General features: G+C 40.1%; 2 protein-coding genes across 3 annotated transcripts in view; one reads left to right on the top strand and one right to left on the bottom strand.

Annotated features, from left to right (window-relative positions):
- stk39 (serine threonine kinase 39) overlaps positions 1–15,040 on the top strand; it is a 32,688-nt gene extending 17,648 nt beyond the window's left edge. For both annotated transcript variants that reach the window (XM_086266310.1, XM_086266309.1), the window contains 4 exons: positions 7,915–7,967; positions 8,165–8,233; positions 8,508–8,572; positions 13,579–15,040. In XM_086266310.1, the coding sequence (XP_086122436.1) occupies positions 7,915–7,967; positions 8,165–8,233; positions 8,508–8,572; positions 13,579–13,653 (262 nt within the window). In that variant the 3' untranslated portion in view covers positions 13,654–15,040. The remainder of the gene's footprint in view (positions 1–7,914; positions 7,968–8,164; positions 8,234–8,507; positions 8,573–13,578) is intronic.
- A 1,515-nt stretch (positions 15,041–16,555) lies between these two features.
- Positions 16,556–24,635, bottom strand: part of b3galt1b (UDP-Gal:betaGlcNAc beta 1,3-galactosyltransferase, polypeptide 1b) — a 64,767-nt gene continuing 56,687 nt past the window's right edge. The window contains exon 2 of the mRNA XM_086266311.1: positions 16,556–19,159. Coding sequence (XP_086122437.1) covers positions 17,942–18,928 — 987 coding nt within the window. The 5' untranslated portion in view covers positions 18,929–19,159 and the 3' untranslated portion in view covers positions 16,556–17,941. The remainder of the gene's footprint in view (positions 19,160–24,635) is intronic.

The following is a 24,635-nucleotide window of genomic DNA, read 5'->3' on the forward strand; positions in this document are numbered from 1 at the left end:
GCAGAAAGATATATTTCTGGCTTTCGCAAATAGGAAGAGGCTGCATAAGAAGCAGTGAATTTAAGAGGGCCGATTAAATAAAGGCTTTAGCTGGAATTTGTCACAATATTTAATGTTTGTTTTTTTACTATGTTTTTAAAAGTTGAATTTAAAACCTGAACTGAATTATTACTGAGGTTTCACTAGCAATGAACAACTCAGATTTACTAATGAATTGAGTAGTTCCAACTCTGACTAAAAATCAGTAAAACTAATTATGAATAAAGGTTCTTGACCTGACGTTAATGTCATTTATGAGCTGCCACTGTGTAGCAAATGCATCTTTTAAAAATTGTTGTCTATAATGAGTAATTAGACAATTTCATCTTTGTTCTTTTTGTCATTTTGGGAGCCTAAATCATATTGAATGTTGTTACTTGTGCATTATTTTACGAAGTCTTTGAGAAGCTACATAAAAAAACCCTCATCAATTAGGAGAAGTTTAAAGGTTTTCAGATGGTGAATACATCAAAGTAATTGCATTGCAAAGACAAAAGTAAACAATTAATTGGTCTCCCTTCTCAGCTAATTAGCATGAGTTCATGGTAATAGGATCCCCTCAGTAGCAGAGGTGTAGGAACAGAAGCGCTGTGATTGGTTCACTCTTTCTGGGTTTTCTTTTTTCTCTTTTTGCAGTGTCATTGAGAACTCCTGAGAATAGCAATGTCAGCAGTTTAAAGGGGAACCACTTTTGGTGCAATGTCACTGGAGCTTAAAAAGCCAAAATAGAACAGATGCAAATTGATTTAGCCAAGAGGTGACATTTCCTTGTGTTTTCTTAAGACTCTTGTTTATAAAAGGTAGCTAGAAGTTGACAAATGTCACCTTAGCTTCTGAAATATCATCTTGATATTAAATTTCAGAGAAACATAAATGTAGTGTGTGTGCTTCTGTCAGACTAAGCCTGGAGATATGGGTTTATTGCTTGCGAGCTTCTTGACAGTTGTTTGTGAAGCAAATAAACCTTTCTGTCTCGCTAACATTTGGAAGATTTATCCACCTCACCATCTGCACAGGCAAGCTGCTAGTAGTGGAAGTCGCTGGCACATTAATAAGGCCATGATTTCTCACCAGTTCTGGTTAATTATATGTTTTTGTGTTTTAGATGTTGTTGAGACAAAATATGAAGCGGTTACTCTGGATTCACATTTTTACTTTTCTTTTTACTTATAAATGACAGACTCATTAATAACAAAATGAGCTGTTAATAGCCAAGTTCACAATTAATTTCCTGAAGAGTTTGTCATAAGAAACTTTGCAATTTGGTATAAAGAAAAATTTCCTTGATAGACTGACTACTATTTATAGTTAATTAAAGTCTTTCTCCTGCCATCACCAGCCAATAAAAACATCTTTTAATCAAAATTACACATTTTAACCCTTTTTTGACATGAAAGAAATCCTTTCATTCCTCAAAATTGATTTTATTAGGCAGTAGAGCAGGATTTTATTAGTTCCTGCTTTACTGCAGCATTTCTCTGTACTTGTCAACGCAGGAAACATTATTTTTACTGCAAGTGCCCTGTGTTTGTCAGGGTGAAACAGATGCAGGATTTATGGTACTGCATTTATGTCCATTTGTGAAGGTGTTTTCCTGCATAAAGGTTTATGCAGCCTATGCAAATGAACTTGTTTTCAGTCCTTCAAAAAACCAACAGCACGTAGCTTGATGTGGATGACAGTGTGCACAGGTCGAATGTTGATTTGTTGGAAATTGGGCTACAACAGTTGAGTTCACCGGGAATAGGAGAACTGCAAAAAAAATATCTTTCCTTTCCCAAAGGGTCGCTGCAGCTCATAGATTTGTATATGTGATTTGGCACAGTTGCAAGGCTGTGTTTGTGTCTCAAACCCGTGGAGTCAAATTTGTCTCAATAGGTTCACAAATGTGTATGATAAGATCCACAAGCATAAACTAAGATTTACAAATGTGTACAAGTGTCTGTGGATAATTTTGAGTACTTACAAATGCATGCTTCAGTCCACACATGTACACAGTAAATAGAAGACATGTAGATATATTTTTAAAAATACATCAAAAATTAAATAAATAATCATAATTTACACAAAGCCTCTTAAATTCAGGTTCTTTAAATCTGATCATTTTCACTCTTCTACAAGTATCTAAAAATATTTGTGATATTTCACTTACAGATGGTTAAATATGCACGTATCACCTGACAGTCGCATATCATCAAGTGCACGTGTCGCTTCTAATGCTGATAACTTGACATAGAATCACAAATTCACAAAAAGATACATGAAGCTATATTTAATTGCAAGTGGAAAACTGGGACACCTGAGCATCCTTTGTGTTTCTGTGTTCTGATATTTTTTTCTAAATGCACTGAATAGCTCATGGATTGCATGCAGATTTGTAACCCTTTTGAGATTAATTTAACTTAAACAAATGTTTCATGTGCAAGGCAGTGCACCATTGACCTAATAACTTCAGCATGAAGAGCACAGAAAGCGTCTGTAATGGAAACTAGAATTGTTTCTAACACTAGTTTTGCTTCAGCTCTTTGCAAGAACTTTTTTTTTTTTTTCCATGAATAGCTAAAGGACCAACAACAGCACAAACAAGAGTAGCCTGCAGAGCCGTTATTTGTGAAATTGCCCCTGGTTATAGCTAACACCTACAATATGTAGATGATGGTCTGCATAACTATACATACAGGCAAATATGGACACAAATGCATTGGATTGGAGCTAAGACAAGGAAATAGCATAGAGAAACCAGTCAATGTTCAACATAAATGCTCCTGGTTTGAAATAGAGCCAAGGATGGAACAAAACAGTGTCAGAGCTGGAACATTAAAGGCATACTCTGTGTATTTTAGGGGTCATAGCTTCAACTTGACTAATCTAACACACATTATGAAATCATAATTTACTAATGATAGATAAATCTGGTTACCAATTTCACAAGTTAGCCACATCTTGTTTAGTCAAGAAAATTGGTTTGTTGGGTTTGTTACATATGGAACCGCAGTTCTGTGAATCAGTGTTTCTAAAGCGTTCACTCGTTTTCATTGAAAAGTCTTTAACTATTAGAAGCCATATTCTCCACAATTGTAATTTGTGGGGTTTTTTTTTGGAAAATACAATAAGTTGAACTATTCAGCTGGCGTGTGCTGACATAAAGACTAGCTTACTGTAGTTCAGAGGTATCAAATTCGTTTTGCAGTGTGCCTCAATTTGATCTCAAGTTGGTTGGACCAGTAAAACTATTGAGAAACCTCTTAATTGTTAATTGCCTTATGTCTCAGTTTTTACACCTTAGCAGTTAAAAGGCTTACAGGGTATTGCTGTTACCCTACTCTGAGCGTGGACAGGCTTACACATTAAGAATTATTATTTCAAGGAAGTACTGGCAGCTTGTTGTGTAATTTAAAAATTAAAAATAAAAAATACAGTTTGAACTGTAGCTCAAACAACAGCTAAAACCTTTATAGTGATTTGTAAAAAAAAAAAAACCCAAAATAATATTTTTTTCTGTTATTTTAATGGAATACTAACAATAAAAGTATATTTAGTTTTTATTTTGTTTAATCTATTACTTACTGTGGTGTCTTTGGCGACGTTTACTGTTGAAAATACAGTTTTTTTTAGTCCATAAATTTGGAAGAAAAATTAGTTTTTTTTCCAAAGCCATACAGTGGGCTTGATGTTTGACACCCCTGTTGTAGCTTAATAAATATTAAAAGATTAGATGATTTTTAAAGGACAATTTACAAATTCAGATAATCATTTCAATGAATTTAACTGAACTACTTCCTCGTTTGTCCTCTTTCTTCTTCTATTAATATGCAATCTTTCCTCAAAGAGTCAGTTTCCTACAAAATTTAGTTTATCTGTTCTGTAAAAATGATTTACTTTCAGCATAGTGGGACTTTTGTTTGTTGGCCATGGCTTCATGGCGTGCGTTACATTTGCATTTTCTTATCTAAAAATTCCAGCTGGCTTCATTATCAGAAACCTCAGTGACAGCCGACAATGCTGCAGTGCACTGGTGAAACCTGAAGACATTTTTAATGGATTGCACCGGAGATTTCTCTGCCTGTCTCCATTATGTAAAATAAAATGTTCATTAAAACAATATGATCTACTTATTAGTGGATAAGCAGTCCGTGCATGTTATGATTGTACCTCAGGTATGTTGTTTTTTTTTGGGAAGAAATGGGTACTCTCACTTGTTCTTTTTGTTTTTTTACAGTCACGTGTGTAACTTAGCTCACAGTGTTGTCACATAAAAGTGTTGTTGATGAAATGCAAACTTTACTGTGTGAATCTTCAGAGGGGTATCTCCATCCTCAGTCTGCTATACAGGGATAATCCCGAATGATCCAGGTGGAGTCAGTAGACAGAACATTTTCTAAACACTCTCCGCGGGCTTTCTACAGAGGAAGCAGATTTAAGTCCGATTTTTTTGGGCATGTTTATAATCATCTGAAATACACGTTCCCTCATCAGCCTTGGCAATGTACACTCTCAGCTTCCACCCTGGGAAAAGAGATGCTTACATCCATCTGCTCCACCAGAATTTTTTTTCTTTTTCAACAGCAAAATGTTTTTAAAAAAGTTAATCTGACTCACAGTTAAGTGCTAGTAAATCCTGACTCTCCCCATTTCTTATGCTCTTGCCACAAACAAACTCATTATGGATATGTCTTGACCTGTTTGTGTGTGTGTGTTGACTTATGGCTCTGATCTAATCTAAAATCGGGGTTGTGGACTAGCTGGCTGAGTTATTAAACCAGACTACATACCATATTAATCTTCCCCTACATGCAGTTGTTTTGAGAGGTAGTGCTGTCAGGCCGTGCCTTTATCAGAAGAGAGCCGCTCCCATGTCACATATGCATTTTAAAGACAGATTTCTAATGCATGGGATGCAAATGAATGCAAGCTGATGCTGCAAGAGGCTGAAAGGCACATTTTATCAATGCAGTCAAACTAGCTGGATGTTTGTTTACATTTTACTACAGTCTACAGTTGAGGCTATACTTCCTCAAAATTATAGTTGTATTTTAGAACTGTATTCTCTAATATAATATATGTATTTACATTTACAATAATCACAGACATATGTTAAACTGTGATCATGCATAAATTAGGAAATACAAAGGTTTTCTGCAAATTTCAAAGTTTCAAAGTTCTAAGGTTTTACATATCAGGATATAATAGTCATTAAGTAAATAGTCTTAAAATTGAGTAAATACAACCTCAGATGAACAACAACACATGACAGATTACACTAAGACAAATTACAGAAGCAGTTTGCAAAAAACTAAATGCATCCTATGATTCAGTTGCTTTAGCAGCAACAACTTCAGTTTCTAATACTGTTGATGAGGAATTTTATCCCACTACCCTTTACAAACATTGAGGTTTGCTGGCATTTGTTTACGTACAGCTCTCTCAACAGTCAACTACAGCAGCGGTCCCCAACCCCCGGGCCCGGTACTGGGCCGCGAGAGTTGAGACTTGGGTGTGAAATGTATGGTTTTCAGGGCTTTTAGCGGTTTTTAGCGTTATTTTGTTATCGTTTTTTTCATTAACTTGGTTTTCCTGGGTCTTTTCACGTGTGTTACGAATAAATCTTCTTTTTTTCGGTACCGGTACTAGTTTTATTTTGTTGTATTTTTCTGCGACACCTTAATGTTCGGCCTGGTCTGTGAAAATATTGTCGGCGCAAAAAAGGTTGGGGACCGCTGAACTACAGTATTTCAGTTGAGCTGAGGTTTGGGCTTTGACTGGATCATGGAAACACCTTCGTCCTGTTCTTTTTAAGCTGCTCTGTTGTAGATTTTCTGCTGTGCTTGGAATCTGTTGAATTTCTAGTTTCAGCCAAGCTTTAACTCAGTAATTGCAAAGTCCCCAGATCCCTCGTCTGCAAAACGAACCCAAATCAACACTCCCCTGCCACCGTGCTGGTATGAGGGTTTTTTGCTGATATTCTGTGTTTGGGTTTCTCTCTATGACGCTGTGCATTATGGCTAAACATCTTCACTTTGGTTTGATCAGTCCAAAGGACATTTTTTCAAGAAATCTTGTGCTTTGCTCAGATGCAGTTTTGCAAACCTAAGCTGTCCTGGCATGCTATTTTTAGAGACAAATTCAGTCTTTTTTCTAATTTTACTGTCATGAGCATTAACTTTTAACAATTTACATGAGGCCTGTAGAAACTGAGATGTAGCTCTTGGGATTTTTGCATATTCTGTGAGCATTGCACAATCCACTGGGGGGAAGATTCCTGGGACACCTGAATGCTCCACATCAATGAAGAGGCAAAACGTCTGCTTGTATAGCGGTGTTCATATTTGCTGATGATCAATTAAGTGCATTTGTTTATCCCGACATGGCTGTTAGTCTCCCTCTTAGTTTTTCACAAACTGCTTCTAAATCTTGGGTTAATTTGTGTTAGATAAATAAGGCCACAGTGAAAAATGTTGTGTCCTGTAATTCATCTGAGGTTGTATTTACAGAATTTTAAAACCTGATAAGGAAGAGATGATTCGTATTATGCGACTGTCCTACTTTCACCAAATTATGCTTCTAAGGAAGATTTTGGTAATTTAGCTTCTAACAAAGAAACACATTAATAAATTAATAATTTTATGTAATAGCTGCTGCTTTTCCTAGGCTGTTCATTCGCTGTTATTATGCAAACTGCCTCAGTGTGATTAGCATCATTTATTGACACCTTTAATTGTGTAGGCTGCTAAAGTGGGGGGTTTTGCTATCACTGTGATTATGAGAAAGAAGTTTTCCCTGCTTGCAGTGTTTTAACATCACGTCATTGTTTTGATTCTGCAGCCCACAAGTTCACTTTTTTCATTTGACTCTTACCACTCTCGTTAGGTTTTTTTAAATGAGAAAAAAAACTCATAGTATGTACTGCACAAAGGTAGAGACAAACAGACATCATTCGTGACCAGCAAGCGCTTGTGACTTACAGAAGAGGAATATAGTGAAATATGATATGCAGAGAAATTGGTGGAGTGGATGAAACAGAGTGTTGCAGAGCAGCAGTGACACTGACATCACACAGGGAGAGAGAGACAATTTTCGGCTTAAAAAGCTGAAAAAATTGGGAGTGTGTGTTTGGTTTTTGACATGCAGAGAGCGAGGCTTGTTAAATATGCATAAAACGGTGCAGTTGCGTCTGTGTGAAGTGCCTTGCAGGCTTTGGGTTATTAGTTTGCAGCTCTCCTTAGTAAACTAAATATTGTTTGATGGGGGGGCAAATATGGTTTTAACACAATCGCTGCAGTCGTTACAAATGACGACACAAATGGGGAGGGTGAAATACAGATCTGCACGGCCACTGCATGAAGAGCACATTTATTTATTTATTTTGCACATGGTATGAAAAGCCCGACAGACAGATGAAATGACTGTTACCCGAGAAGCAGTGAATAAGAATAACAGAACACTAGTATATCTGTGACCCCGGTAGGTCGTCGTCTTGTTTTTCCGAGGTGGGTTCATATAAGGAGGTGTCCTGATGAGGTTATGTTCTCCTAATGGACTGCTTGTAACTAGAGTGTGAAGAAACGATGACTGCGTTCGCTGCAGTTTCACCCCAGCTCATAGCAGGACGGTCATTCTAGAAGATGAGATGCGCTCTAACTTTCTGCTTGCTGTTTCTACTTCTGAACTGTCTACTCTTGAAACCTGGGGGGAGTTATCTCTTCACTGTTTGATCACTTCTCTTAGATCACTGGAGGCATTTTCATTTCTGCTTTCATCCTGCTTGTTTCTAACATTGTGCTGCTCAGGTCATGTCTTCGCTCTGCTCTGCAACAAATTTAAATCTACCATTTCAGGTACTGCTCTGCAATCACATCCCCTTGTCTCTTTTTCCAGGAACTCCAAAAAGGAGCTGAATGACATCCGGTTTGAATTTACTCCTGGGCGAGGTAAGAGCTCAGCCTCAATTAATTAGGAATATGCTGTTCCCTATGTGATAATATCACCACATTAGATGACTGAATTGTTCTCTGTATAATGGGTAATGGCACTGGGCTCTGGACAGCATCTGATTCAGTCTCTAACACAATCACCTGCTAAGTGGCATGTATGAGGTCCAATATTTGTCATGTTATTCTCTCACAAGACACTGCTGATGGGGTTTCCCAGGAACTGTTCTCAGCTGGACTGGTCAATGGGCACGACGTTGTTATTGGTAATGCTGTGCCTCTTTATTCTCATAAATTGTGTTGTTTGAATACATAGCCTGCTTACTGGAAAACATCATCTTGAAATAATTTGTTAATAGAAAACCTATTACCAGGATGAATTACATTTAAATTGGATCTTGGAATAACTAAAACTGGTTTTCTAGTCTTCATATTTACACTAGACTGCTCTTTCATTGTGGGAGCAGGAGCTTGTCCTAAAATTTCCTCAGTATAAAACGTGTTTGTTATTACTGAACACAATTATTTCCTCTATTACAGTTGCTGCTAACCTTCAAAAGATTGTAGATGACCCAATTACCTACAAAGTACTGACCTTTAAGCTGGTGAGTTTCCACATGATTGATGGTTCATGACAGCTGCCCTGGCTTTGTCTTGGCTTGTGATGTCCAACCATAAAGAGCTTGCTGGGGAAAGCTTTAGCGAGAACTGGAGTTATTAGACATAAACTCTGCGTAAAACTAAAAGATGTTCAGTTGATGATGTTAAGAAATTATTTTAGAAGAAGTGAAGGAGAAGGTTAGAGGATTGATGTTACAGAAGACATTAAAATTATTTACCCTTTTTCTCTAAATCTGGACTTGAAATGTTTGGATATTTTGTTATAGGGATAAAGTTCATTCAGGCTAAATATAACATACATTTTCACATTTATTTTACACTCTGCACACTTTGTTAGCTACACCATGCTAGTTCTGTGCTGGCTCCAGTTTCTTTTCTTCATATCGACATGATGGCATCACATAGTTGATTCATTTTTTTCTGCTGCAAATCCACGATAGGACTCTCCCGTTCCACCACATCCCAACGATGCTGTAGTGGATTCAAATCTGGTGACTATTTGAGGCCATTTGAGTACAGTGAGCTCATTGTCATGTCAAGAAACCAATTTGAAATCATTTGAACTTTGTGGCATGGTGTATGATCCTGCTGGAAGCAGCCATCAGAAGGTGGTCATAAAGACGTGGTCAGAAACAATAGTAAGGCTGTGGCGTTTAAACGACACTCAGTCGGTACTAACGGGCTCATGAAAATATCGCCCACACCAATATATCACCACCAACCTGAACTCTTGATAGAAGGATTGGTCTTTGCTTTTATATCGTTCACACCAAATTCTCACCCTACCATCTGAAAGTTGCAACAGAAATTGAGACCGTTCTTTAGTCTTCTTTTCTATTATGTAATTTTAACTAACATGAGTGACACCAAGGCGTGCTCTCTTGCTACTATAGCGCCTCTACTTTGAGGTCGGACATGTTCAGAGGTGCTCTTTTACATACCTTGGTTGTGGTGGTTATTTGAGTTACTGTTGCCTTCCTATCAGCTTGAAGCAGTCTGGCCATTCTTCTCTGAACCATCAACAAGACAGAGAATTGCCGCTCACTGGATATTTTCTCTTTTCTTTGGCTCATTCTCTGTAAATCCTGGAAAAGGTTGTGCAGGGAAATCTGAGTAGATCTGCAGTTTCTGAAATACCGATAAGCTTACCATCTGCAAAGTCACTTAAATTGCCTTTCTCCTCTGATTCTGATGCTCAGATTGAATATCAGCAGGTCATCTTGACCATTTAGGCTTACATGCATCAGTCTAAGTAGATTTAATTGCTGCCAAGTGATTGACTGTTTGAATTACTGAGCAGCACTGAGCATGTATATGTACTGTAAAGTACTGGATTGTGCAATGGGCAATATATAGCATTATAGCAACATCATTGTAAAACAAAATATACGATGTACTAAAAACAAACATTCAAATGCAAATAAAAACAGCCTTAACAGATCAATAGTCAATGTTTATCAGTTCAACTTTAATAATATAACTACATTAGGTTTTGTTTTATTATCTCAATTGTGACAAAAATCCAATACAGCATTGATTTTATTTTGTGATGTATTGTTACCGTTGTGTAACGAATCCACATTAATGAGTTCTTAATGAGGAAAATACGACCTCCACATCTTCCCTTTTGTGGTTACTATAAAATTTTGTATCAAGTCTGTATTGTCTGTGGAGAGGAGTGTCATGATTTGAGTAGTCAAACACAATTTGTTTTTATCAGAATGATTTTTTATTTGTGCGCTTCACATTGTGGATTATTGTGAGTCTTTAGGTGATTTTATTTTCTTTGACGACGGTGCATCTTTGTTGCGCTATCTGAATACACCATATGTGCTTTTAAGAAGTCCCTTTGTGCAGTGTGACATATTAGAATGTGATATTAAGAAAGGAAATAATGCCAGTTTCTTTGTATTTGACAAAAAAATATGTAAATTATGTTTTATTGACCTTTGTGTAGTTGTGGGTAAACAACATCTGTGCTTTGGGTTGCAGTATTTTACAGTGTGACATTTCTGCCATTTGCCTTATCAGCAGGTGGACAAATCTCTGGAGAGCCAGAGTGAGGGCTGTACTGGGCATGCCATGTAGATATATGGGCATGCTTTCATTTCCACGTGTGCTAAATTCTCACTGCAGCTCAACTCCGCCTTTCTGAACGAATTACGAGTTACGAGGGTGGTGTCACAAAACCCAGAGAGTGAGAATAATTACCCCTGCAAGGGGAACAATTCATAACACTTTATGAAGACAATTTATGGTGTGGGTGGCACTATAGCTGCTTTATGACTGAACTGAACAAGAGATCAGAATAGACTCATGAGCTCACAAAAACGGACTGTTTTAATAACAGTGCCTCCATGGTGATTACACAACTGCAGAGCCCGAGAGTGTATGGGTGGTTTTCTCAGATAAGGTGCAAATTGGTGAAGGACATTGGATGTTGGGTCACGAGGTTAAGCTTTTCACGAGGATGGCTGGTTCAAAAAAAGGAAAATGTATTTTCTCTGAGCAGTGACACAAATTAACATGCAGAATGAATTCAAATATTGCTTCAGTAAAGGGGATCTGTGCAGCCTAAAACAGAGGTGAGACAAGCTGCTGCAAGTTAAAGAAATATGGTGAATTATTGGAGGATGGTGTTTTGTGTAATCATTGTTTTTCAGAAAGGTACAATGGGTTGCCAGGGGTTTGAGCCCATTTTCCCACCTCAGCTTTAATGAGGTTGGCTCTGATGTCGGTTGTCTCGCTTCCAATCAAGCTCACAAATGATCTCAGAAGTTGTGCATGGCCAGTGGAGGTCAGTCAGGGTTTTTTATGCTAGATTCTAAAACTATATATATGTTTACTGGCCTCAGGAGCACTGTTGTGTAGCAGCACGAAAGAGCCTTCCACAGACTAACACATAATTTTATTCTCTGCAGCTTTGAGACTTACCTTAATTGGACAAACGAAACGAAACCATGAAACACACAACGCACCAGATGATATGTAAATAACAGAGTCCACATCACTGATATAGTTTACCCTAGCTACACAAACTGCTTAGCAGTACTGCTTTAATCTGATATCATGCAGCAGCCACAGCAATGATAATAACTGATAGACTATTGTTTTTACAGCAGCTATTTTTGCACAAAATAGTGGGTAAACACATGTTATTAAAGAGAGCAATACTTGTGTGCCATTAGGTTGAAAACTTTAATTAATGGGATTAACAACATCTTTGTTAACCTAACATTTCATATCGTAATGTTCCTGTAAAAAACAAGGACTATTAGGAATTGGTCAGATGTGACTAGCTTATATTTCTTGTTCACTCTTATAATTATAAACAACCATTTGCACAAGCCAGTAATTCTAATAAGATTTTTTTATGACTGCTGATACAAGCAGTGAGAAAATTCTGCTGTATTAGGTGTTTTCTGTAAGTTCGTGAAACTTTAAAATTTCTGTGTTATGGAAGAAAACTTTATATTTCATTGCTAAGCATTGTCAGGTGTTAGTTTTTATATATAGTTGGTAGGAATTTTAATAGAGTAGCTCAGGAGCCTGCCTCCTGAGTAGAAAATGTCAATGTTGGTGACTTTGCTGCTTAGAACTTGAATTATTAGAGAAAAGCCCACACCAGTGAATGACTAATGCTAACTTTGCTAACCTACAAGGTTAGCAACCGTCTCTTCTCAGTCATTTGCAGTCACCTCCATTTTAGGCTGCACAGATGTCCTTGACTGAAGCATTACTTTAATATATTTTGCATAGTAATTTGTATCACTGCTCAGAGAAAATGAATCAACCATCCTCATGGAGAGCTTAAACTGGTGACCCAACACCCGATGGGCTCCACCAATTTGCACCTTATCTGGCAAAGCCACCCATACACTCTCTGAGGGCTCTGCAGTTGTGTAATCACCATGGAGGCACAGTTATTAATACAGTCAGTCGTTGTGAGTTCATGAGTCTATTCTGATCTCTTGTTCAGTTCAGTCATAAAGTTGCTTTAATGCCACCCACACCATAAATTATCTGCATAAATTTTGACTCTTTGGTACAGAGGTCGAATCAATGATTGGCTGCAAAATGAACCCAAATTATCACCCCTCCTCCGCGGTGCTTGACTGTTGGTATGAGGTGTTTGTGCTGATGTACTCGCCAAACGTGGGGTCGTCCATTATGGCCAATCTTCTCTCTCTCGTCTCATCTGTCCAAACAACGTTGTTCCAAAGTCTAGCGGTTTGTTCAGATGTGCAAACCTAAACTGTGCTGCCATGTTCTTTTTAGAGAGAAGGGGCTTTTTCCCTTACAACCCTTCCAAAGAGGCCATGCTTGTTCAGTGTTTTTCTAATTTTGCTATCATGAAGTTTAACATTTAACATGCTGACTGAAGTCTGTTGAGGTAAGATGTAGTTCATGGGGTTTTTGCAGTTTCTCTGAGCATTGCTGACCTTGGGGTGAGTTTTCTGGGACATAAAAATCTTTCTCACTGTAGAATGATGGGCTTCAAATTGCTTTGAAATGGCCTTATAATCACTCCTAGATTAATGGGTAGGCACACTTGCTTCCCTAAGACCATTGCTGATATCTTTCCTCCTTGGCATTGTGTTAATGCACACCTGAACGTTTCAGACCTGCAAACTGAAGCTCTATTTATCAAGTAAATTTGATTAACAGCCCCTGGCTTCTACTTACCCTCTTAGTTCCTATGGAAGCAGTGTGGGTGTCCTTAGTTTTTGCATCGCGCTCTGTGAAAAAATTATTTTCCACATGACTGCATGCTATGTGGACAAAAAATAATTAAGAAGCTGACGAGTTCTTAATAATAACCATTACTACCAGTTTAAAACGTAGCTTGTATCCGGTGAGGGAAATTATGTCATTTTTTTTCTCATTTTGAAAATGAGTCTCAGATTTGGTTCCATATTAAACTCAGTTTCAGTAGTTTCAGCTCCCTGCTTCTGTTGATGATCCTCTGACTGTCTTCTTTCCCATGCAGGCTTCCAGCTGCGATGACACGGAGATCCCTGATGAAGTGAAGTTGATCGGCTTTGCGCAGCTCAGTGTTAGTTGATGCTCTCTTCGTGACTGCAGCAGGTGAGACAGGGAAGACAGTTCAGGGCAGACAGACTGAGGAACACTCCACCACTTCCTGCAATATCTTCCCTTCCTCACTTCCTGACTCCGCCTCAGCTTCCCCGATGCCCATCTCTTCCACCACCCTCGTTAGCGCCGGCTTCCCTGCTTACTGTCCTATCTTTAAACTTAACGACATTCCACTGCCCAGCGCACAGCCGAGGAACCTAAAGGTGTACTCAGGTGGCAAAAGAAGGTGATTAAGATGTAGCTTTGAATGTTCTATTTATTTATTTCTTGAACTCGTTTTTGTTTTACATCATATTACCTCTGTGTTCAGCAAAGCTCTCATTATTTATTGAAATGAGAAGGGTTTTTTCTTCCCATGCTGATTTGTTGCCACAGTGAAAACAAATTTGCTTTGACTCACATCTCACAAACGCACTCATTCGAGAAGTTTCCCTGAGGTCTGTGTCAGAATGTACGAATACGTTAATTTATGGGAAAAAGCACATTTTCATAAGAACATAATGAATGTCAAAAGAGAATGAATTGTATTTCCATATTAAGACCTGTTTCACATTAACAACCATTTGCTTGAGTGTGCAGGAAAAAAAAAGGAGACCTGGATGCTACTGTGTATAATTTGCTGCTCTCAACAGTTTTAATGCTTCAAAATGCTAGAGGTGCCTTGTTCATTTTTCTGTGCCTAAGAAAGTAGTCGATAAATGAGACCGCACAAAGAGGGGGAACCTGCTGATTGCCATTCCACCAGTGTATTATTTCAGCAATGACACAATTCAAGTGAAGTATCTTAACTTAATGAGGCAAGCTAAAATGCACTTTTGGGCTGAATGCGTGGACCTGACAAACAGATGCTTAGCCCCGGGAGACAAGTTAATTTATGTGCTTCTGTCGTCAGACGAACACACCGTAACAGGACCTGCAGTCATATAATCTGTTCTTGTTGATGGGTTTTCAGATGCTAATCAGCAAAACACAATGGTTGAATTTCCTTGCTCTGTCCTGCTGCACTACAAAACTTTTTCGTTCCCCGAAACATCATAGTTACTAAAGTGTACTGGATGACGATGCATTTGAAGATGAAACCAAACGGCAACTGCCGAAAAGGTGACGAGCCATTTGTTTGTCCAAACAAGTCCAGTAGCTCTAAATTATTTTTTAGGTATTGAGGTGGTCAATATTAACTTCTACTAAATTCTTTATTTTATGAAGTAATTTATTGTGTTTTCTATGTACAGTTCTGTGTACCATTTCAACATATTACCCCTGTTCCTTCTGTAATCAGCTGATGTCAAGTTTCGGATTAAGAGCAACCAATAAAGAATTGCTATGATTTAAAAACAAGTGTGTGAAGTATTTTATTTAAAAAAAAAATCTGTCAGCTGCTATTAGAATGAACCTCCTACACTTCAATCGATGTTTGTTTGTGATTGCAAAGGATTTGAATAACTTACCATATTTCTGCAAATATGCTTTTTAAAGTACAAGTCTGAATTCATAAATATAAAATGCACAGTTTTACATTTTAATACACAAAAAGTATAAGTTACTGTGGCATAATGTGGTACGGTATGACCAGTTGTTTATTTCTGTTAATGTTACAAACCTATACTACAGAATATCTGACATCATATAGTGATCTGTCTGGTTTTCTAGCTAAATAATAAAAAAAAAAAACCTTAATGTAGACATGTTAAAAACAGTTCTTGCATACACATAAATTACACACTCACAGGCCACTTTGTTAGGTAGACCTATTCAACTTCTCACTCAAACATCTAATCAGTCAGTTGCATGTCAGCAGCAGTTATGAGCATCAGAATGTGAATTTATAAGTGAGATGGCCCGAGTATTTCAGAAACTGCTGATCTACTGGGATTGTTCTTGCACAACCATCTCTAGGGCTTAGAGAGCACAGTCTCAAAAAGAGAAAATATCCAGTGAGCTGCAGTTTTCTGGATAAAAATGCCTTAATAACCAGAAGAGAGTGGCAAAACTGCTTTAAGCTAAAAGAACGGCAACAGTAAGTCAAATAACCGCTGGTTAAAACCAAGGTACGGAGAGGAGCGTCTCTTAATGTTGGACTTTGAATCAGATGGACTAAATCAGCAGAAGACTATATTGTGTGACGTTAATGGATCCAGTAAGTCTCAATTTCTGCTACAACATTTGCCGGCCCTTTAGTACCAGCTATGCTATTTCCTGACCATGTCCATCTCTTTATGACCACAATGCACAAAGCTTGTATCATATCAAACTGATTTGTTGAACATGACAATGAGTTCACTTTACTGAAATGGCCCCCAAAGTCACCAGATCTCAGTCAAATAGAGAACCTTTGAGATGTGGTGAAATGGGAGATTCACGTCGTGGATGTGCCACTGAATATTCTGCATCAACTGTGTGATGCTATGATGTTATTATGGACCAAAATCTCTGAGGAATGTTTTCAGCATCTTGTTGAATCTGAGCCACAAAAGATTTAAAGCAGTTCTGAAGACAAAAGGCGGTACTAGCAAGTGTGCTGTGGGTGTATGGATTCCAGGCTTGTTCTTTGGTGAGAGCTTTGGTATAGATTAGGCCTGTAACTGGTTAGAATAAGGAAGTTTTTTTTCCCTGCTATTTAAAAAAAAAAATTCCCAAATAATCTCAACTTTGCTTACATTGAGAGAAGGTTGGGCTGAAGATTGAAAGAGGAAGGGGTATAGACTATGATGTAACCTACCCACTCTTTTTCTTTTCTTTTTCACTCTCTTTCCTCTTTTTATACAAGTCTAGTAAATAATTGAAATTAAAAAAAGCAAACTGCCCTCCACAATACAAAATCTCTAAACAAAACCCCCCCACAAAAAAAGCCAATAAAGCTGCAACCCTTCACCACCCACCAACTGATGAAACTGGAAGAAGGCACTGAGTAAAAGCAGTATTATAACTTTAATTATTCAAGTATTTGTTTTTTAATATAAAAAACATACAATATATAACAATAACCCCTTATGGGATAGATGGTTTCACAGTAAATGCCACATTAGCTTATAATACTACAAAACCTTTGAAAGAAAAATAAAAGGAAAAGGAAATTTGGCTGTGAACACCACGTTGTTCAAGAGACAATGTTCTCGATGATGTCAGAAGCAGTTCTTCCATAATTACTGATACGCCAGATACATATGATAATTCATCAAGTCGGTAATGGTCTTAGTTACAATTAAACTGACACTTGTACGACATGATGCTGCATTTCTCTTGATGTGTGGAAGAGGCTGATGAGCCGAAATAGCTGATGATATACAGCGTACATAACCAAGAGCAGCAGCTGCAGTAATGAGAAGCTGATAGCTGAAACACATAATTACCTCAAGAGTGAAAATGTCAGAGTGAGAAAACAACAAAATGCATCTAAAAACTGAAATATACAAACAGCTTTCTCAGAGAAAAAGGTGGTGAAATGAGGACAAAATGTAAACAAAAACATCAGGAAAATTCGAGAAAAAAGACTGATTAACTGTGCGGGCTGATTAAAACCCAAACATTTGGCCTTATAAATTGTTTTCATGCCAAATTATCCTTTCAGCTTCTGTTAGATGATTGATAATTGACTGCAGCCTGTTTTCAGCTTTGTATGATTTAAAAGTGAGAGCACAGCATGCGACCTGGTTTCGCTTTTTTTCTAATTAGAGTTACATTTGCATTCTTATTGTAAAAGAACTCTTCTCTCAATTCTAAGAAACATTTTTGAAGTGCATCATACAGGGATCTAATCTATGGTAAGTAGATACTTTATTGATTTCCACATTTTTTTCTTTTGGCTTGCAATCCTTAGAGAAGGTCAGGCTTGCTCGGTCAGCAGCTGGTAGAAATTCAGTGTCATGCTCAAGGACACTTTAGCATAGAAAATGTTGCCGACTCAAACTGTTAGGCCACACTAATTAATGCTTAACGCTGATTGACTTAATGCCTTTAAAGAATAGTCTACATAAATTGGACCTGGAGTATATGAACAAATTACTTTCACTAACAACACCCCATTTTAATTATGCATGAGAATACACACTTTACAAGCCTCGTGCATTCATTAACAATCATGAGGTGAGATATAGACGTAGATGGATGTTAATGGAAACGTCTGTCTTGAAATAGACTCGCAGCAGCCCTCTCGGTGTTTACATCATTCGGTGATAATACTTTAAATGGTGAAAAAGGCAAAGAAAAAGGGAAAAATAACGTGGTTTTTTTTGTTTTGTAAGTGTCTCTCGTGTCCCCTAACATCTCAAGTGTTTCTTGCTGGACATGTCATTCCAAATACGGTGCATCTCCTCCGGGGAGATCTGGTGGACGGTGATAACCCGCCTGTATCTGCAGAGGCTGTAAGCCATTTTCCAGTGATTAAAACCACTGTTCTGATAAGGGTGTATGCCCAGCTTTCGCAAACACAGTCCCACATAGACATCCTCCAGGTGCAACAGTCTTGTGTGTAATGAAGTCTTGTAGATTAGCTCAGCTACATCTGCTGAGAACACGTAGCCGGTGCCCGAGCAGAAAGGTGGGTATTTGCTTTCAGGATACAAGTCTCTGGGCATGTACCACTTGCTACGCATATCTCTAATGGGACCACCATTTATTACGTAGCCAGTGAAATATCTCCTCCTTGGTTTGGTGTTGGGTTTCAGGAGCTTGTAGATTAGATTGTCCATGTTGACAAAGATGTCACTGTCTGTCTTCATGACATACTGTGCTTTGGGGCAGAAAGTCGCCACCCAGCGCATTCCCATCATGGTCTTGAGGGTTAGATTGTGGTAGGAATCGATAAAGTCCTCCACCACGATGTCATGGAAGATTTGACTCTCCTGTTCCACCATCTGGTTCAGCACAGGGTCCGTGTTCCTGCCCAGCAGAAAGATCGTAAGGATGCGGACGTCGCCGAAGGTCGACTCATCGCCCCAGGTCTCTCTGATGGCCTGCCTCGCATCAAACTCTTTGTGGGTGGTGCTGATGAGAATGACCAGAAAGGGCGTGACGCTTTCGCATTTCTTGGGCTCATTGATGACAAACTCAAAGGCGTGTGGGTTAAGGGGGCGGGTGCGGATGTTGTTGAAGGTGATGTTTTTATGAGGTTTCACAGTCTTCCGTATAGGCACTGACATGTGGCCAACGTACGTGGACGTTGGGCGAGTTATGCTCAAGTACCACAGAGCGCTCGCCCAGCAGACCACTGTCAACAGGTATAAACATGACACTTTGGAAGGCATTATGCTGCATTTAGGTGTGTTTTAATGAGTAGGATCTCATAAGGCTTTCTTTCCATTAGTGACGTTTCACCTGGCGAGGCAGCATTAAGCTGCTCCAGCATGCGGTTTGACATTAATGGTCAGTAATGGATTACTTCAGACAGAAAGGATCTTTTTTGGATTTTAAAGCACTTTAAAACTGTTTGGACGTCCGCCTCCCTCTTGGTGACACTGCTGCTGTTCCATTTACATCTGAAAGAGAGCGAGAGAAAGAAAACATGAGTATAAAAAAAAGCATGTGTCCCTGAAAATCTTTAAATGAAGTTTGTTTCAATCAGCTGAACTCAGTAGAAGCATTTCCCACAGCGCAGACTTAGTTATCAAGAACAATTCAAATAAATGAGGAAATGCTGCTAAGCCGCTCAAAATCACTCACTAGATGATTTCTAATTTGTATCTTTGTAAATCAAGTTGGAGGACGAAAGAAAAGTACTTGGATGAACTCAATATCTAATAAAATAATATCACCGCAGCAAATATGTGGGATAAATTGCGAATCATCTGCCGTCTGGAAAAAGCAAATCATTGTCAGGCACGTTTATTTTCTGCATTGTTAAAACTCACTTATTATTCAGTGGGAACCCACATGAGTGTGAGGGTTTTGTGAATGCTGGGTATCAGGCTTGGTATAGATCGGGTGAAATGTTGTGATTGTGTGACTGTCACATTTTGAATTTCATGTATATTTGTTTAGCACATTAGTAAAAGTGTTCAGATCTCTTTTATTACTCAGGCCAAACGTAACTATTACTGATCAAGTACGACCTTAAAACCACAGGCAGATGAACTGAATAACACTTTGTCACAATGCAGTGCTCTGCTGGGAAACCTTGGGACCTGGCAGTCATTATGTAGGTGTTTCTTTAATACTCAGCATCCACTTAAAAATGTTGCAGACTAAGCTCCAGGGCAGCAACTTTCCCCAGGAGGACAATGCACCCACAAACACACCACAAACAGCCCAAGGCTAGGTCAGAGATGTTTCAGCTTCATGAGGGGACCTCGCCAACATGAGTCTGGTCATTGTAATGACTAACTGGAAAACTCTCCTACAAAGAAAGGCTTTGCACTAAGAATACAAAAGTGTGATAAAAGCAAAATGTACAACAGTATAGTTTAACACTATTCGATTATTACACAGTAGCAGCTTATCCACTGACACTAAAGCTCTAGTCCCCCTGAGAAGTGGAGGAAGGTGGATGGATGGTAGATATTCTTAGTACATCTCCAGCTGACAAGTATGGGTTGTTTATACAGCTCTTTTCTAGTCTTACTCACCACTGAAAGGACTGAAAGTACTTTAGATTACAACTCACATTTTTTAAATCATACATACAGGACGTTATACTATGCACTCCAAGTTCTTTACCCAGCTCATAGTTATGGCCAATTTAAAATAACTAATTAACCAAACATGTGTTTGGACTGTGTGAGGAAGTCAAGATACCCTTAGGAAACCCACACAGTGATGAGAAGACCAAGCAAACTCCACAAGCAAAAGCCTCAGCTGGAATTTCAAGAAATGTCATAATGGCCTGTTTGCCCAATGTTGCTAAGTTGTTCTAAATTGTGATGGAGCTTCTAAGGGTTAATGGGATATCGTGTTATTCTTGGTTTGAATATTAGTTTTTTTCACATGTTAATATTGGATTTAGCATTCTATTCTAAGTTGTATTAGTTTCCTCCCTCAGTGTTCCCCAGCTTCTTGTGTCAAATCCCTGTGGTCTTAGAGTTTGTTTACGTCCTGTTTCTACAGTCGCGTCTCTGTCAATCTGCTTCCTCTGTGTTCGTCTCTGTCTCCCGCGAGTCTCTTTGTCTCGCCTCTTTGTCTCGCCTCTGTCATCTCACTGTGTCCGTGTCTCAGTGCTAGTGAATTCCTGTTTTCTTTTTTCGTTTTGCGTGACAATCACTTGTCCTGTGTGTGTCGTGTTCAGTTTTGTTAGTCAGATTTAGTTCATCTGTGTTCCCTGGTGTATTTAATCTCCCTGAATTCCTTGTGTGTATTTAAGCCCTGTTTCCTTCTGTACATTGTCGCAATCTCCATCATTTTGCGTGTCTCCCTCATGTTTAAATCTCCTAGTTGATTATTTATTCCATTCCAAATTTCCTAGTTTGTAATTTTCCTTTAAGTCCAGCAATAAAGCTGCTTTTTTCAGTTCAGTTCTGCTTCAAGTCCTGCACATTGGGTCTATGCCTCAGCCTGCCACATACAGCGTTTGTTGAAAAGAACCCTCCTGCTGTGAGGATGTGAGGTGACAGTATGGTAGAAATATCAAGTGAACTGAGATGGAAGAAAAAAAAAAACATATATGAATCTGTCCTTAGGTACAGCACACCTGTATAAAATTTTACTTCACGGGCACCAATACGGCTTACATGGTTGAGTGGGTGACCCACATATCAAAGATAACTGCAGAGGCAGAGACTATTTCCCTTCTCCCCACTTTACTGTCTACTCTCTGCACTACACTTAAGAATGAAGACTGAAAACGCCAAAAAAATACAACTTTAAACATTTACTTCAGGACATCCGATCACTTTTTTTGTCTAAGCAGACAAAACAATAACACCTTTCATTCACTTTATTACTGTAACCTGAATTAAATACTCGTGCCTGCATATCACTGAGCAACAGATCTTGTGCAATAATCTAAAAGACAGCATTTTCAGCATTCAGTACATCATCCCAGTGTGGAGGTTGACATTTCACAAGAGTAGAAAAATGCCCTTTAAAAAAAAACAAAACAGAAAAAAACTCAACCAAAAAGCAAAAGTATGCTTTACAATCTCTCTTCTTCTGGGGCTCAAAAGAGCTCTGGGGTTGGCAGGATTCTGCAGCGCGATATGGTGACACAAAGGAAACACTGTGCCATGATAGGACCCTCCCCTGGGATGCCCCCTCCCCTGTTTTGTTCTGTGCTGCACAGCTATACAGTCTTCCTGCCACAGATGTCTTTCGCTTGTTTATTTTCTGAGCAGTCATTCTGCTGCGTGGACGCTGAGATGGAATTTGGCTGTCCTTTTGCGCAGGTGGCTGAGCTCCCTATAAAGGATATGTTAACATGTAGATCATGTCTCACAGCTTTTTGAAGCTCTCGCTGACTTTTCTTTTTGTTCAAGGTAGATCACACTACGCATTTCACAGGAGAATGGCCAAAATGCAGTAAAGCCCTATATACCCATCTTCAAAGCTGGAAAGCAGTGTTACGGCGCCAGATCCGCGGCCCCGAACCGTAGTAAGGAAACCTCTGGCAGTTACTTGAAGGCTCCGTGACTTGCTCGTAGCCAGGTGTTTTGTTCCAAAAAGTGATTTCCAATGTTTCCGTGTATTTTTTATGTGTAATATCTTTACGTATGTTGGTAAATAGACTTCGGTGAACAGCGTTTACAAAGGGGTTATATATAGAGTTAAAAAATTATCTGTTTTTTCAAGTATCTTTACAACTCTGTGTTATTGTACTTACATTATAACCAATCCGGTCCTTTATCCCCACTTAAAATATTTTTACAGAACTATTGTAATATTTGCTGCCATTTCTGCTGTGCTCTTGGCCAACTTACTCTTACAAAAGACATTTTTTGTCAGGGTCCTGGGACTGGGCGACCCAGGATCCCTGAGCAGTCATGTATCATATTATTATTATGATTATTATATGTATTTTGGTATTGCTGCTGCTCTCCTCCATGATTGTAGATGTGAGTGTGTGTGTTTATGTCTGCGGGGATGCTTGGAGGATGGAGCTCAGCCACCTGCAGGCCTGAGGGGTGTGGCCCTGCGGAAGGACTGGCCACACCCGAAGCCACACACCTGCCGCTGATCAGGGCTCGTCGGGGGAGCTACTTAGGAGAGTCTTGGAGCTCCCACCGACGCGGGATCATTCCATGAGACTCCACGTTAGTCTTCTGCTTAGCTAAAGTCTGAGTGTATGCCTACTGGAATTAAGTGTCTTGACGGCTGCCTCTGTCATTTTCCCCTCAGGAGGAGCGTGGAACCTCGGAGGGCAGCAGGCACGGGGTGTGTGTGGACACACGGCAGTGGAGAACACGGAGCACGGACTTTTGGGAAGACACGACACGGGAGTCACGGGAGAGCACGGGGATTTACTGTTATTGTTTCCATCACTGTAAATAAACGCACTGTTTATACACAGAGTACCGCGCCTGGGTCCTCTTTCCCCACACATCCCCACGGTCTGCCAGCCAGACCGTGACAGAATGATCCCGCCACGCATGGACCCAGCGGTCTCGGAGGAGAGGCTCAGGAGGGAGGTTATGGACAGGGTTTACAGACTCTGTGAGTCATGGTGGGAGAAGCCCGCGGAGGGTTTGCGTCGCGCCGTGGAGAGGCGGCTGCAGGAGACGCTTTTTAAATCTCCCTGGCTGGTTGACGACCTTAATCCAGTCGTCTTGGACTTCCTGCTTTCGACCCTCCACCTCCACTCTCCTCCTCAGGTGGTGGGGTTAAAAGCCATCGAGGCGATCCTGGAGGGAAATCCCTACCTCGGCCAGCTCAAGGGAGTTTCCGCCTGCCTTTGCACCCTGCCGGGGTGCAAAGGCCGGGGGGTAGTGCCGGGGGGTAGTGCAAGCTCGGGAATCCACAGACTTCGGCCAGCAGCAGCAGGAGCTCAGCGAGCCGGAGGAGCTCAGCATGCCCGAGCAGGAGCTCAGCGAGCCGGAGGAGCCCGCACCGCCAGCTGAGGAGCTCAGCGAGCCGGAGGAGCTCAGCATGCCCGAGCAGGAGCTCAGCGAGCCGGAGGAGCCCGCACCGCCAGCTGAGGAGCTCATCATGCCCGAGCAGGAGCTCAGCGAGCCGGAGGAGCCCGCACCGCCAGCTGAGGAGCTCAGCGAGCCGGAGGAGCTCATCATGCCCGAGCAGGAGCTCAGCGAGCCGGAGGAGCCCGCACTGCCAGCTGAGGAGCTCTCGCTGCCGGAGCTCTCGCTGCCGGCCGAGGAGGAGCTCTCGCTGCCGGAGCTCTCGCTGCCGGCCGAGGAGGAGCTCTCGCTGCCGGAGCTCTCGCTGCCGGCCGAGGAGGAGTTCTCGCTGCCGGCCGAGGAGGGTCCCGCTCAGCCGGAGGTCAGCGGACCGGAGGGACCTCCACGTCTTTATTTTTAATGTTAATGAGATTTTTTTAAACTGCATAAATAAAGGTTTTAAGTCACTGCCAAAAACTGATTACGCCTTGTTACACGAATGTTGTTTGTGGCTCAGTGTGACTTTGTGTCATCCATGAGGGATGCATTTGACACATGTTTCACATATTATAGCCCAACAAGTTGCTTATAGCAGTTCAAATACGAGCAATCACTTTTTGGCAAATACCGGAAATCAGTTTTTGGCAGACAATCTACCGGCAGCTTGCTTACTGTACAGGTCAACTCCACTAGTGAAAAGATGGAAAGAGGCGTGGGAAAACTGCTTCACTGAACTTTATTTCTTCTCCAAGGCACGAACACCGCGTATAGTGGGCTGAAAACAGTTTACTCACAGCGAGCATCACCGACACACTCTGGCTGCTTTTATATTTCTTTTACTACTTTTCTTTACATCCCTTTTTCTCTCTCTCTTCACACACCCACACGGGCGGTCCCGCTACACACATCCCGAATACATTTCCCATCAGGCTTCATCCTTAAAGCGCCATGCCTGTAACAGCAGCCTGAGCAGACA

The sequence above is a fragment of the Aulonocara sp. 'chitande type north' Nkhata Bay genome, linkage group LG16 (genome assembly GCF_057382095.1).
Source record: "Aulonocara sp. 'chitande type north' Nkhata Bay isolate Kocher_YH1m ecotype deep benthic linkage group LG16, A_spYH_male_GT1.1, whole genome shotgun sequence".
Classification (NCBI taxonomy): domain Eukaryota; kingdom Metazoa; phylum Chordata; class Actinopteri; order Cichliformes; family Cichlidae; genus Aulonocara; species Aulonocara sp. 'chitande type north' Nkhata Bay.